General features: G+C 43.4%; 2 protein-coding genes across 2 annotated transcripts in view; one reads left to right on the forward strand and one right to left on the reverse strand.

Moving 5' to 3' along the window:
• Nucleotides 1-9,891, reverse strand: part of LOC118422766 (arginine/serine-rich protein PNISR-like) — a gene marked incomplete in the record, with an annotated part of 11,187 nt that extends 1,296 nt beyond the window's left edge. The window contains 12 exon segments of the mRNA XM_035830511.1: nucleotides 1-48; nucleotides 900-1,947; nucleotides 2,418-2,570; nucleotides 3,626-3,679; nucleotides 4,351-4,462; nucleotides 4,808-4,942; nucleotides 5,412-5,614; nucleotides 6,018-6,171; nucleotides 6,644-6,861; nucleotides 7,711-7,962; nucleotides 8,555-8,671; nucleotides 9,795-9,891. Of these exon segments, the coding sequence (XP_035686404.1) occupies nucleotides 18-48; nucleotides 900-1,947; nucleotides 2,418-2,570; nucleotides 3,626-3,679; nucleotides 4,351-4,462; nucleotides 4,808-4,942; nucleotides 5,412-5,614; nucleotides 6,018-6,171; nucleotides 6,644-6,861; nucleotides 7,711-7,962; nucleotides 8,555-8,633 (2,439 nt within the window).
• A 214-nt stretch (nucleotides 9,892-10,105) lies between these two features.
• Nucleotides 10,106-11,513, forward strand: part of LOC118423612 (ubiquinone biosynthesis O-methyltransferase, mitochondrial-like) — a 3,910-nt gene continuing 2,502 nt past the window's right edge. Inside the window, exons 1-2 of the mRNA XM_035831836.1 lie at nucleotides 10,106-10,334; nucleotides 10,901-11,033. Of these exons, the coding sequence (XP_035687729.1) occupies nucleotides 10,195-10,334; nucleotides 10,901-11,033 (273 nt within the window). The 5' untranslated portion in view covers nucleotides 10,106-10,194. The remainder of the gene's footprint in view (nucleotides 10,335-10,900; nucleotides 11,034-11,513) is intronic.

Here is an 11,513-nt window from a genome sequence, read left to right on the forward strand (position 1 = left end):
GAAAGTCTTACGCAGTCCTAGTGCTTCCGCCGTTTCGGCGACACAGATCTGAAAACAACAACAAGGACCATCAAGTTCTGTGTTCTCGAAGTTAACTACTGGATCAACGACAACAGAAAATGCAGAAAGACCGAGTTTAAAACATGCAAATGTGACACAAACTACATATACATGGACACGACGATTGCCACTCTGTAACTATGAAACAACATTGGCATGATATTAACGTTTCAGCTCTAGCGTATGCCCTTAGAAATCTTCAAAACTAGACAGAGTTCATCTTAGGCTGCAAGTTTGCGAGTGGTAAATATCCTAGGACACCACAAACTCTGCAGTCTGGCATATATAAACTCTGTCTACTGATGAGTTCTTCTGGTAGTAGCTTGGTCAAGCAGTAGCCTGCCTAGATCACATTATAACAGAACAGTGATACGAGTGGGGAAAATGTTTAGCAAGTTTTTCTTGTCAGCGGTCAAAGATTTGTTTTTTTTTTTGCAAAAAGGTAACAAAATCTTGAAACTTCAGTCTAAAAATTCCTATCCTCGAGACCTTGTGAGATCTTTCTCTCCTTTCATCCTTTTTTGAAGAGGCCAACAAACAAAAAGGCTACACCAAGCTACTATCAGAGATATAACCAATAGGGTAGGGCACGTTTAAAAGCTGCTTTTCAAAAACGGTTGCAACCAAAGCTTGTCCCATTGTCACTTGGCTGACAGCACAGGTAGGAAGACAGGGCTGCCCCACTGGAAAATCAACTCACAGGACACATCGACAACAGGGCAAACCTGCCTGAGGTTTACACACCCTCTGCACAAGGGAGAATGGAACTTGTCATTGCACAACCATCTTTGAAAAGGCCTTTCCTTAGCAAGTACAGAAAAGAGAAAACTGTATACCACCTTGAGCGGGATCTAGACTTGTGTTTTCGACCGGACTTCTTACCAGACCTTTCGGGCGAGTAGGATCGGCTGTGCTTCCGCGAGTTTGACCGGCTGTACTTGTGCGACTTCTTGGGCGTCCGCGAGCGACTCCGACTTTGGTGGTGGTCCTTTTTCCGCTTTTCCCTGGGCCTTTCGTCCTCGTAATCGTCCGACTGCGAGCGAGACTCGTCGCCCTCCTCCCGACCCCCTTTCCTGTCCCTCCCCTCCTTTTCCCCTCTCGAACGCTTGTGCTTCGGGGACCTACTTCTCGACCTGTGGCGACTACTCTTCGATTTCATGAGAGAATCGTCACTTTCTGAACTGGCACTGGGTGACCTGTTTCTGTCTTTCTCCCTAACACTTTCCCGTCTGTCCCTTTTCCTGTCCCTGTCCTCACTACGGTCCCTCTTGTCCCTTTTCTTGTCCTTGTCTTTCCCCCTCTTACTCTTCTTGTCCCTGTCTCTACTCCTTTCCCCACTCCTACTCCTGTAACTCCGTCGTCTGTGCTCCCTGTCCCTACTCCTGCTCCTATCTCTACTCTCACTCCTGTCTCTCCGTCGCTTGTGTCTCGGTGACCTGCTACGACTTCTCGAGTGCCTGCTCTTTCTCCTGGAGGAACCCCTACTTTCCTTCCGTCGCTTCTTCCTAGATCTTTCTTCCGAGCTCGAGCTAGACTTCTCCTCGTCACTAGAACTACTGTCACTGCTGCTATCTACTGAGTCGCTGTCGTCCTCCTCCCTTTTGACAACTTCAACCATAGATTTGCGTCGTTTCGGTACTTCGTCACTGTCCTCCCCGTCTTTCTCCCCACCCCCCTCCTGTTTTACCTCGTCCTGAGACCCCCTCTCCTCTGAATCAGATTCCCCCCCTTTCCCAAAATGGTTGTTCTCCTGGGATTTCACCGCAGCGGGCAGCTGGTCCCACTTGGAATGCTCCGAGTGTTTCCGTTCGAATTCCGGCTCCTTTTTGGGACTTACGGATTCGTTCCTGGTGGCCTTGACTTTGCGATCCTCCAGAAATATGTCATCTGGAGGGAACAAGGTGGTATCATCAGGATTATGTTGGGACCAGAAATCAGAATGAACTTTCAATGAACAAAATAAGTCAAAATGTAGAGGGGGCGTATGGGTGCAGTAAGAATTTTTTCATCCACTTTCCTGCATATTTCAATTACCACCAATTTTATAACATTGATCTTGATGTCTCTCATAAAAAAGTCCCCCTGCTAAATATCAATCAGTACTTTAGAATAGATATAAGCACAGACCATGCCCATGCTATGGAGTTACTACTAAGTTAATTCATAACACTACTTAAGTCAAGTCTATGATAATGTCGTTTGCCATTTATTCTTAGATGCATGAAAAAAGCACTCAATATGCTTCATATTGCTACGTCAATGCAACCTAAACTCCTCACTTAAAATCATCTTTGAGCTCACTTCTAAGAAAACACATTTTCACCAAACTTCACACACACACAGAAAAAGCCCCTTACCCGTGTCGGGTTCCTGTGCGATCAGCAGCTCCCTCTGGCGGTGCAGTTCCTGCTTCCTGCGAATCGTCTCCATCAGCTCCACGTCCGAGTCCACATCCTCGTCCTCCTCCCCTCCGTTCGAGTCCTCGCTGTCCGAGCCGTACGCACCGATACCTGCCGGGCAGACGTCATGGCAAGTTATACAGTGTGATAAATCAAGTAACGTCAAGTTTCATAGAAAAATACCAGTGTAGGATCTTAGTGCCATTTGCCTGAAATCTTATATTCATGAACGTTTCTTGCTTAAATCATGAGCAATGTTACCAGTTATAAGCAACTGGTATGTCAATTTCACTACCAATCAGCTGCTGTATGATTTATTTTTGTTAAATTAATAAATAAAATTGTTTGAAAGATAATATTAAAAATAGTTCAGAAGCCTGCTTCATTTTAATTATGTAAAGCATTGAACTAACAAGTGATTGTAAGTTTTATATCAATCTACCACTGTAGGACTCATTTTTCTGCCATCTGTTTTAAAAACAGATGATTGAAATTGTTAACAAGCCTGAAATTTGACAAAATTAACAAGAGGCTTGCTTGATTAAAACTGTAATTTAACCATTCACTGAGATGAAAAATACTACACTTTTGACTCTCTGTAACAAAGCTAGTGCAACACAGGTCTTTGGCACTTTACAGGCTCTTGTAACTGTTTCTGTAGTAATTCCAAAAGATAGAAAATATGGCTAGCACTTGAAATGCAGGAACTGCACTATCTCAGGATTTTGCTGGGAATCTTTACCTGCACATGGATTAACCAGCAAACCAGCAAAGAATAAAGGGCTCAAATCTGGGAGCTTTATGGATCTCTCTGGGGGAGGAGGGGACAGAGCAAGGGCAAAGCAGTTCAGCTTCAAAGAAGAGAAAGATCCAAAGCTTTATATGGAAGCTTTAAGAGGATTTTGCTTCAAAGCTGGTGGAATGGGAAAGGGACAAGGTTTTAAAGAGGGGTGAGAGGAGCTGATTATAACAGATAAGCTCTGAGACGATAAGCATAGCGGCACAATTTGCCGAAAAAAGTAAGCTGAAAGCACGGAGGGTGCGAAAGCAGAGTAGCGAGTTGAGAGGCCATCCTTGCTATGATTACGTCTACAAAAAAGCAGCGATTTGTGTGCCCATCCCTCAAACACTTGAGAGACAAAAACGTGACGACGGGAAATACTCACCAAGGCTGCTGATAGAAGCCAGAGCAGTGGACTGTGCTAGCTGCTTTGCAGGGGCTTAGGTTTATAACAGGACAAATGTTAATGCATGGACACCAAAAACACTGTCTCTGACTCTACAGCGATGATTCTGTGCTGGCGTGTGGCGCCAACAGAAGTAGGGAGTCCGTTGATCCGCGTGGCTGTAGCGCCACTCCTGAAAAATACTGAGTCACTGTGCACCACTACAACACCTGCATATAACTACTCTGGTGTTACAATTCCAGAATTAGGTACTGTACCTGCTTTGTAACAACAGAAAATAGGAGAGTCCAAGGAAAAAAGAATTCAGGAATTTTTCTGTAGCTTTTCAGCTTTCCAAGGAGCTCGTTACCAAATATATTAAGTTATAAGAAAAAAGGCAAAGAGAATACCTACTCAGCAAGTTAAGAAATCGAAAAAAACTTGAGTGCATAATATCTAAAACAAGCTATCCTTGGACATCCTGTTCCTCAATTATATACTGGTGAAGACCAATTTCACATCTACATGTCTACAAACCTTTCACCTGTATATTTTTTGTGCATTATGACTGTCAATGATATGATATACATAAAAAACCTGAATGGTATAAAACTGTAATAACAATCCGACAACAGCAACAACATGATAAAACATTACAAAGATAGCAAACCTTAATGCATATGATATCACATACAAATCAAAGGGGCTGGGTTCAATTTGAGTACCTTTTGCCACTTTCTCTTTTGCACGCTGGTAGACTTCCCGAGCAACTTTCCCCATTTCTTCATTAGTGACTTCCAAAAGCACTTCTGTTAGCATCTGCCGCACTTTGAGAGCCTGTCATAAAAGACAATATAGAAACATGTTCAGTATCTATTATGATATGAGGGCTATTATGTTTTATTATGTTCCTGTTTTATATAGGAAAATCTGAAAAATAAGTCACAGTCCAGACCTGATATGTATTCCTCTGGCCAAGCAAAACTAAACTTAGAACTGTGCTTTGCTTGCTTAACTGGTCCCACATAAACAAAAAACAAATTAAAACCTGTCTTAACATAACTTAATTTTTGTATGGGAAGCATTCTAACTGAGCTGAACAATGAAGATGCTACTAATACAGCTGCTGGAATTTACCAAACAACTTTTCATAGCTTTAAAACTGCAACTCGTCAAACTTACAAATTCCAATTGTTTCTCCTCCTCAGTTTTTTCCTCCTCCTCTTCACTGTCATCCCATTTGTTCTTGGCCGGCTGCTCGTCACCTGACTCTTCTGCAGCTTTGGACTTCTCTTCTTCTTCTTCTTCATCAGAGTCCTTCAAAACAAGGGAAATTTAATTAAGACATTCACCTGAAGTAACAAGAAAACTAAATACGGTTTCTGAGACAGTTTCTTGCAGCTGCTCTGTAGCATTTTGAGAATGTCCTCGGCTGTAATACTTTAGATCTTAAAAATTCTTTTAAAAAAATAGAATGAAAAACTTGAAAAGGAAGTAGTCACTATTTGTCAACGATACACACAATTCACTACTAGGTTGGAAAATGTCCTATACAACCAACTTATATGCAGACAGAATTTTGAAACGCCAGTGGGAGTCAGATACTCTGCCAAACGGATTCCTTTGTAGAAAATTGGACCATCCCCCATTCACAGGTTTTCACAAACAACTAGATCCAGGTTCAGGTCCGGACCAGGACCTGATCCTCTGGACATGAACAGAACCTGTACCTTAATTTTCTGTGCCAGTACCCACCCCTAATGACATGTACAAGACTTGTACTCACATATTTGCTCTTCAGGAGAGATTTTGGGGATGCTGCCTGTGTGTCGTCCCCCAGTCCTTCCTTCCCTCCCTCCTTCTGCTGTTCCAGTCTCTGTGCATGCTCCCTCTCACGCTGTTCCCTCTCCTGTGCCTTCTGTTTCTCTCTCTCCATCTTCTCCAGACCCTCCCGGATCCACGCGGGAAGGATCTTACGCTTGGCTGCGTCTGGGATGAAAAAAAAAACACAAATTGGAAACAGCCGTAAATTCTTCATCATCAAGACTGCTGAGTCATTAGCATTAAAAGATTCATTGAGACTTGCTGAAAGTTTCTGCATTTGTGAAGTGTTTGATAATTTTACCTTTGTAAAGTATGTAAGAACTAGCCAGTATAAAGAAAAGATGCAAGTATAAAGAAAAATTTTTGGATAAGATCTAAATCTAACTTTTATCCTTTATGATATTGAGTCAAGTATAGTTGAGAAGTAGGACTTGTTGCTTCGTTTGTCCGGCAAATAAATGAACAATCAAATTCTAGGTACTTCTTCTGTTTTGTGTTAGACGGCCAGTCGGCCACCATCATCTTGTTCATGTTTCTGCTTAACTTATTTGTAGCACTGTGAACCTACCTAAGGTGGTGGCAGCCTCTCCGGATGGGGAGGGGGGCGACCGGTCTCTGCGCTGTTCCCGCTCCCTCCCCGCCCCCCTGAAGTCTCGTTCCCTGGGAGGGGGTACAGGTGCCGGAGCCCCCTGCCAGTACTGGTTGTACATCTCACCATAGCCCTGAGGAATGACAGCAACATGTATGGAGTTAGAACAAGAACTGGCAACTTTAGAAGCCTAGCATTTCCTGTGTTTGTATCTCTATAGCTGGAGTAACCACACTTTGACATAATAATTTAATACAACAGCTTCACAGGCACACAGGGTGGCAGCAGCTGCTTTATTATACTGTATAAGTTATAACCTGTCACATCTAACCTTTACATACTAGTATCCAAATGTAGCTGCAAGCATTGTTTAAATCTATCTAACCGGTAAGACATCTATTATACCTTCTGACTTGTTCATTCTCCTGAATTTATTGGAAACCACACTACTTGACCATGAATGATCATTGACGATTTAGCACAATATTTTGTGTTACTCCTGAGCATAGCCGAGTCAGCCTCCCTGAATTCAGCATGAAATGTTCTGGGTTCCCCCATGCAGACCCTTTCTAAGGACCATAAAACTGCAGCAGATGAACCCTGACCTGTGGCTGGTACCCATACTGCCCGGCTGAAGCCGCTCCGCCGTGGTTGTAATCAAACCTCTCCGGCGGCGGGAACTGGCTGCCGTGGTTGTGGTCGAACGTCTGCATGCCGCCGTGCCCGTAGTCGAACGTCTGGGGCTGGGATCCCTCCTCCCCTGGGGGTGGGGGCTGGGCGTTTGGGGGTGGGGCCATCCAGCCTGCCTGCATGGGAGGCCAGGCTGTGGGGAGAAGGGACACGCGTCATCATACCATTCAGCACAGGAGGCTGTTTCAAACCTTTCTGTTCTCAGAATCAATTTACTGGTACAGGCAACTTTTTACTTGGGGAGGGGGGACACATGTCACTGTCAGCAAACCATTTAACATTGGAGACTTTTTCATACCTTTCTGTTCTCACAATTTAGTTACCGGTACAGGCAACTTTTTACTTGGTTCTAGTGCATGATGAAGCTTAAAGACTGATGAAACAATTGATGGCAGGAGACCATTTCATACCTTCCTGCTTTCAGAGTTTAGATACAGGCAACTTTCTACATTTGCTTGATTTTGTGCTTTTTTAGACCATATCATCATCACCATATGATATGACAAATCATCAAACCCTTGTTGTATCATCACTACCATCATTTGTCTTTGTATACAAAGATTATGGGAGGTTGTAAGAGAGATCAAGTCTGTAGAGATTTCTGGTGACTAGATTCTTAAATTGTTAACTATACACAGTTTTCTCTGTCAGACTGACAAGTAATTATCATCAAAGCTCACCCTCCTTGCACATTTGATCATCCATGATAGGAAGTTAGTTCCTTTCTGGTGCTGTTAACTCGTAAAATTTGGGCAAGTCAATTTTTCCTTTGCAATGGAAGTTACAGCTTAATCCTACCACAATATAAACAATGTTCATTCTATTTTGATAGGATGGAAACTTGTGGTGTTTAGTCATAAATTTTTTCCACTATATTAGAAGTTACAGTTTGGCCCGCTACAGTATAAACACCTACAGTTCTGGCTTGGAAACTTGTCACTAGAGTCAAAGAAAAGAAAAGAAAAAGTGGATGTTCCCGCACCTGGCTGCGCCCATGTGTCTGACATGTAAGGCTGCATATTAGCCTGACTATACCCCATGCCTGCTGACGCAATCCCACTCCCATTAGTATCACCAGGCGTACTCGCAGGCGGCTGCCCGTCCGACGTCGGCGGACCAGATCCCTCGGCGGGCGGTGGCGGCTGGACCGCGGGCGGTTGCTGCACCGTCATGGCTTCCTGGGCCTCCTTCTGGGCGATCCACTGCTGGGCTAGGGCAGCCCAGTCTATGGTGCCTGTTGTGCAAAGGAAACATTAGGAACTGTAAGACGAAGAGTTTCTATTCCTTGTACTGGGCTAACCTTTCTAAACTAAACTTGAAGAAAGCAAACTAAGGCACATTGTACTTCTCAACAATCCACTGCTGGGCTAGAGCAGCCCAGTCTATGGTGCCTGTTGTGCAAAGGAAACATTAGGAACTGAAAAACCAAGAGTTTCTATTCCTTGTATTGGGCTTTTATTTGGCTAAGTGGTACCAAAAAAAAAGATTGATTCTACCAATCTAAACTGAACTGGAAGCTATCACACTAATGCACATTGTACTTATAATCTTGACAATCCACTACTGGGCTAGAGCAGCCCAGTCTATCGCTTCATGCTGCTTTCTCTCCTCAACACTTAGCATTTGAGAAAGACTACCGTCATGGTAGTTGAACACACACCACTGCCTGTGGACTAGCCCTTGCTGTAGTGATTGCACGAAGTTGTGAGGCCCAGGGCTACTGAAACAACGTGCGGGAAAAACTAATATTCCTAATAAAAGGAAATAAATAAGTAGAACTGCAGGTGACTCCTGGGGGACCTTGTGTCCTACCCCTATCGACTCACCATCTGAAGACTGTGGGTACATGGGGTTGGGTTGAGTGGGAGGCCACTGCCCCCACTGCTGGGGCTGAGCAGGCCACATCTCTGTCTACCGGCTGTGTCAAACACTCCTGGATGGGTCTGGAAATGAAGCAATCAATGAAAAAACAGTCAGTTTGATGACAGAAGCAGCAACAGTAACTATAAGTATGCTGATGCCTTAGACAGTCAAAACCAGCTTGTTAAGACGTTAATGATTTAATGGCATTTCTTTAAATGTCCGAGTGTCATCCTTGTTAGTTACGTCGATGTAGGTTAGACATCCAGGTAATCGCCAGTGTCACTGACGAAGGAAAGTGGATTCTTTCCGAAACGTCTGACCGTTTCAAAACCATATCCAGTTGCTTGAGTAACTATTTTTGGCGTATCCTTGTTAGTTCACTAGGGCTCCCTCCAATACTCCCCTTTAAGTTTAACCAATTAAAGGAAGAGGCTCTACTGTAGAGCCTCTTCCTTTTAGTTGGTGACTACCTAGCCTGCCACATATGGTTTAGCTCATAATTTGTGTAGCATCATTTTCGTACCGAATGGATCTAATCGTCTTCAAACTAGTTTACTAGTTAGTCTCAGAAGATAAATTATCAGGCCACAGTCTGTATTCTTGCACAAACTTGCTGAAGTTGTTGCCAACGTTACAGGAGTTTATGTCGTGCAGAGTATTCTGCCCATAACAACAAGTGTAGGTACATTACTGACAAAATAATCCAAGGCTTTCTGAAAGGAGCGATGTCTTTTAACGAGCTTTACACTGCTTACAGCTCCAGGGTCTACAGCAAGATGTAGCACGCCCCCCTCCCATGACTGTGATAAATTAGTTAGTGGAAAGATCTCGCAAATAGAGCTGGCCCTACAATATTTTACTACCTTCTACCCTTGTAATCATGAATCTTAAGGTTCTCACATTGACAGAAGCACCTTAAGCCGAGTACAAAACGACACCAATGGCAGTTTTACGCCGCCCATCACGTACAAATATAACCCAGGTCAGGGCAGACACGATCGTTCAAACAAAATCATCGGAAACATCAGACAAAATGGCGGCAAGCCAGCTCCACCAAAAAAATCCTACTTTCCTTGACTATGTGGAGATATCAGACCTCCCTTTCCCTTCAAATTCTTAGTAAGAAGTTGCTCCATACCCTAAGTAGATGTAGGTATCCTTAAACCCGATAAAACAGGGGAAACTTGAGAGAAAAAGAGAGACCTTGCTCCCACTCGGCTGACTGCCTCCGTCTCTCGCCGTCATCAATCGGAAATTCACGACGATCTCCGGAAATTACCGAATGTGTGAGATATTCCATTCCAATATGGGTTGGAAGTAATGTGTGTTTTTTCCATCCAGAGTGAATGATTTCGGGAAAAAAGCCATAAAAAGAATATGTAAAGATAATTTGTGATTTATAATCTTAATTATAATTACCAAATTTTCTATAATACTCGGTATAGACTAATATAGTTTGGGTAATTCGTGAATTTTACCTCCTCTACTATGAGTGGACGAGGCTAACATATCCCATCACACCTGGCGAAAACATCACGCCGTGACCTTTCACCCTTGATTGATGTTGTGAAAGCATGATCACAGTGATTGTCACAGCTTTCTCATGATCTCACTGAGTTTGACGAAAATGCATGCGTGTAAACTTTGTGGAAGGATGTTCCGTGTAGTTCTTAGGTCCAACAGAGCTTTGCTGTCACGTTTCAATGGCGTATTGGATTCGACAGGGAGAAACACTTCGGTCAGGTAAAGGCGCCCCTCCCCTTTTTTATTTTCCCAAAGATACTAAAACTTAGCAATTTAACCTCCTTGAACTTAGTAAAAGCTGTGCCAAATTTATGCGGTTTTTATCAAGAGACCTTGGTTGTGTGTATATACGTATACAGATAGATTAAGCTTGGGTTTGATAAGTACAAGATTAGTTTCTAGAAAAAAACAAAACATGCATCATATTTGATAGCTAACTGAATGTTTGTAAATTTTATTTGTAACCAAATACAACTTGGTTCAAGCAAGGGGCCGCTAGCAAAGATGTTACTAGTAACTCCTTTGGTTTAAGGGGGACTTAAAGTAAAGACGTAAAGTAAAACCTAATACACCTTCAAAGCAAAACTGGAAAAATACATGGAAAATCACCTAGTCAGTAGTGTGAAGAGCACATGACCCCAGGCCCTGCCTGACGTCATAAATATCATGACGCCTGCTACAACAACTACAGTACAGGGCACGGGATAACCCCCCCCCCAAAAATGGAATTATACTGTTCCTACCTGGCCACAGGCACTATTTAACTCACATTTTCTTTATTGTAGGTCCTGCAGCAGTACAGCATATCCCAGCAGTGACTCTGTGAATGAGTCAGGCACAAAGCAGAAGAAAACCAGCATCAACCCTGAGGAGGTGAAGAAGTTTAACGCCCTGGCCAGCAAGTGGTGGGACACCAAGGTGAGCAGTGTGGAAGCCTGGTTGCCAGACATCCTGTAATGGAAAGTGTTGATGGAACAGTGGAGCTTGGCGAACTTGTACATTGTCTCGAACGGAGTTCTAGAATGAACAGAACCTTACTGAGAATAAACAAGAGTTTTGGTTTCATCGTCTTAAGACGCAGTCGTGTTTCCTTGCTCTCCCATCTGTTCCTCTATGTATAACAATCGTATTCTCCAAGCAGAGGTTGGAGACTCACTCCCCGTAAAAATCCCAGCCACTACTAATCTCCATGACCCAATATCTGCTTGGGGAATAAGACATCCAAAGGCAAACAGGCAAACATGGAGAATGCTGTCACCTCTGGGAGCAGGGCATGCGTTGCTCCCCCCGACAATGTGCTTTGCACTGTCTGGTACTTAGTGTTTGACATCCATACTAGTATCTGGTAGTGTGTGTGTAATTGAGTGCTCTAAAACTCTGCTGTAGCTGGAAAAGGTG

This window comes from Branchiostoma floridae, chromosome 9 (genome assembly GCF_000003815.2).
Source record: "Branchiostoma floridae strain S238N-H82 chromosome 9, Bfl_VNyyK, whole genome shotgun sequence".
Taxonomy (NCBI): Eukaryota; Metazoa; Chordata; class Leptocardii; order Amphioxiformes; family Branchiostomatidae; genus Branchiostoma; species Branchiostoma floridae.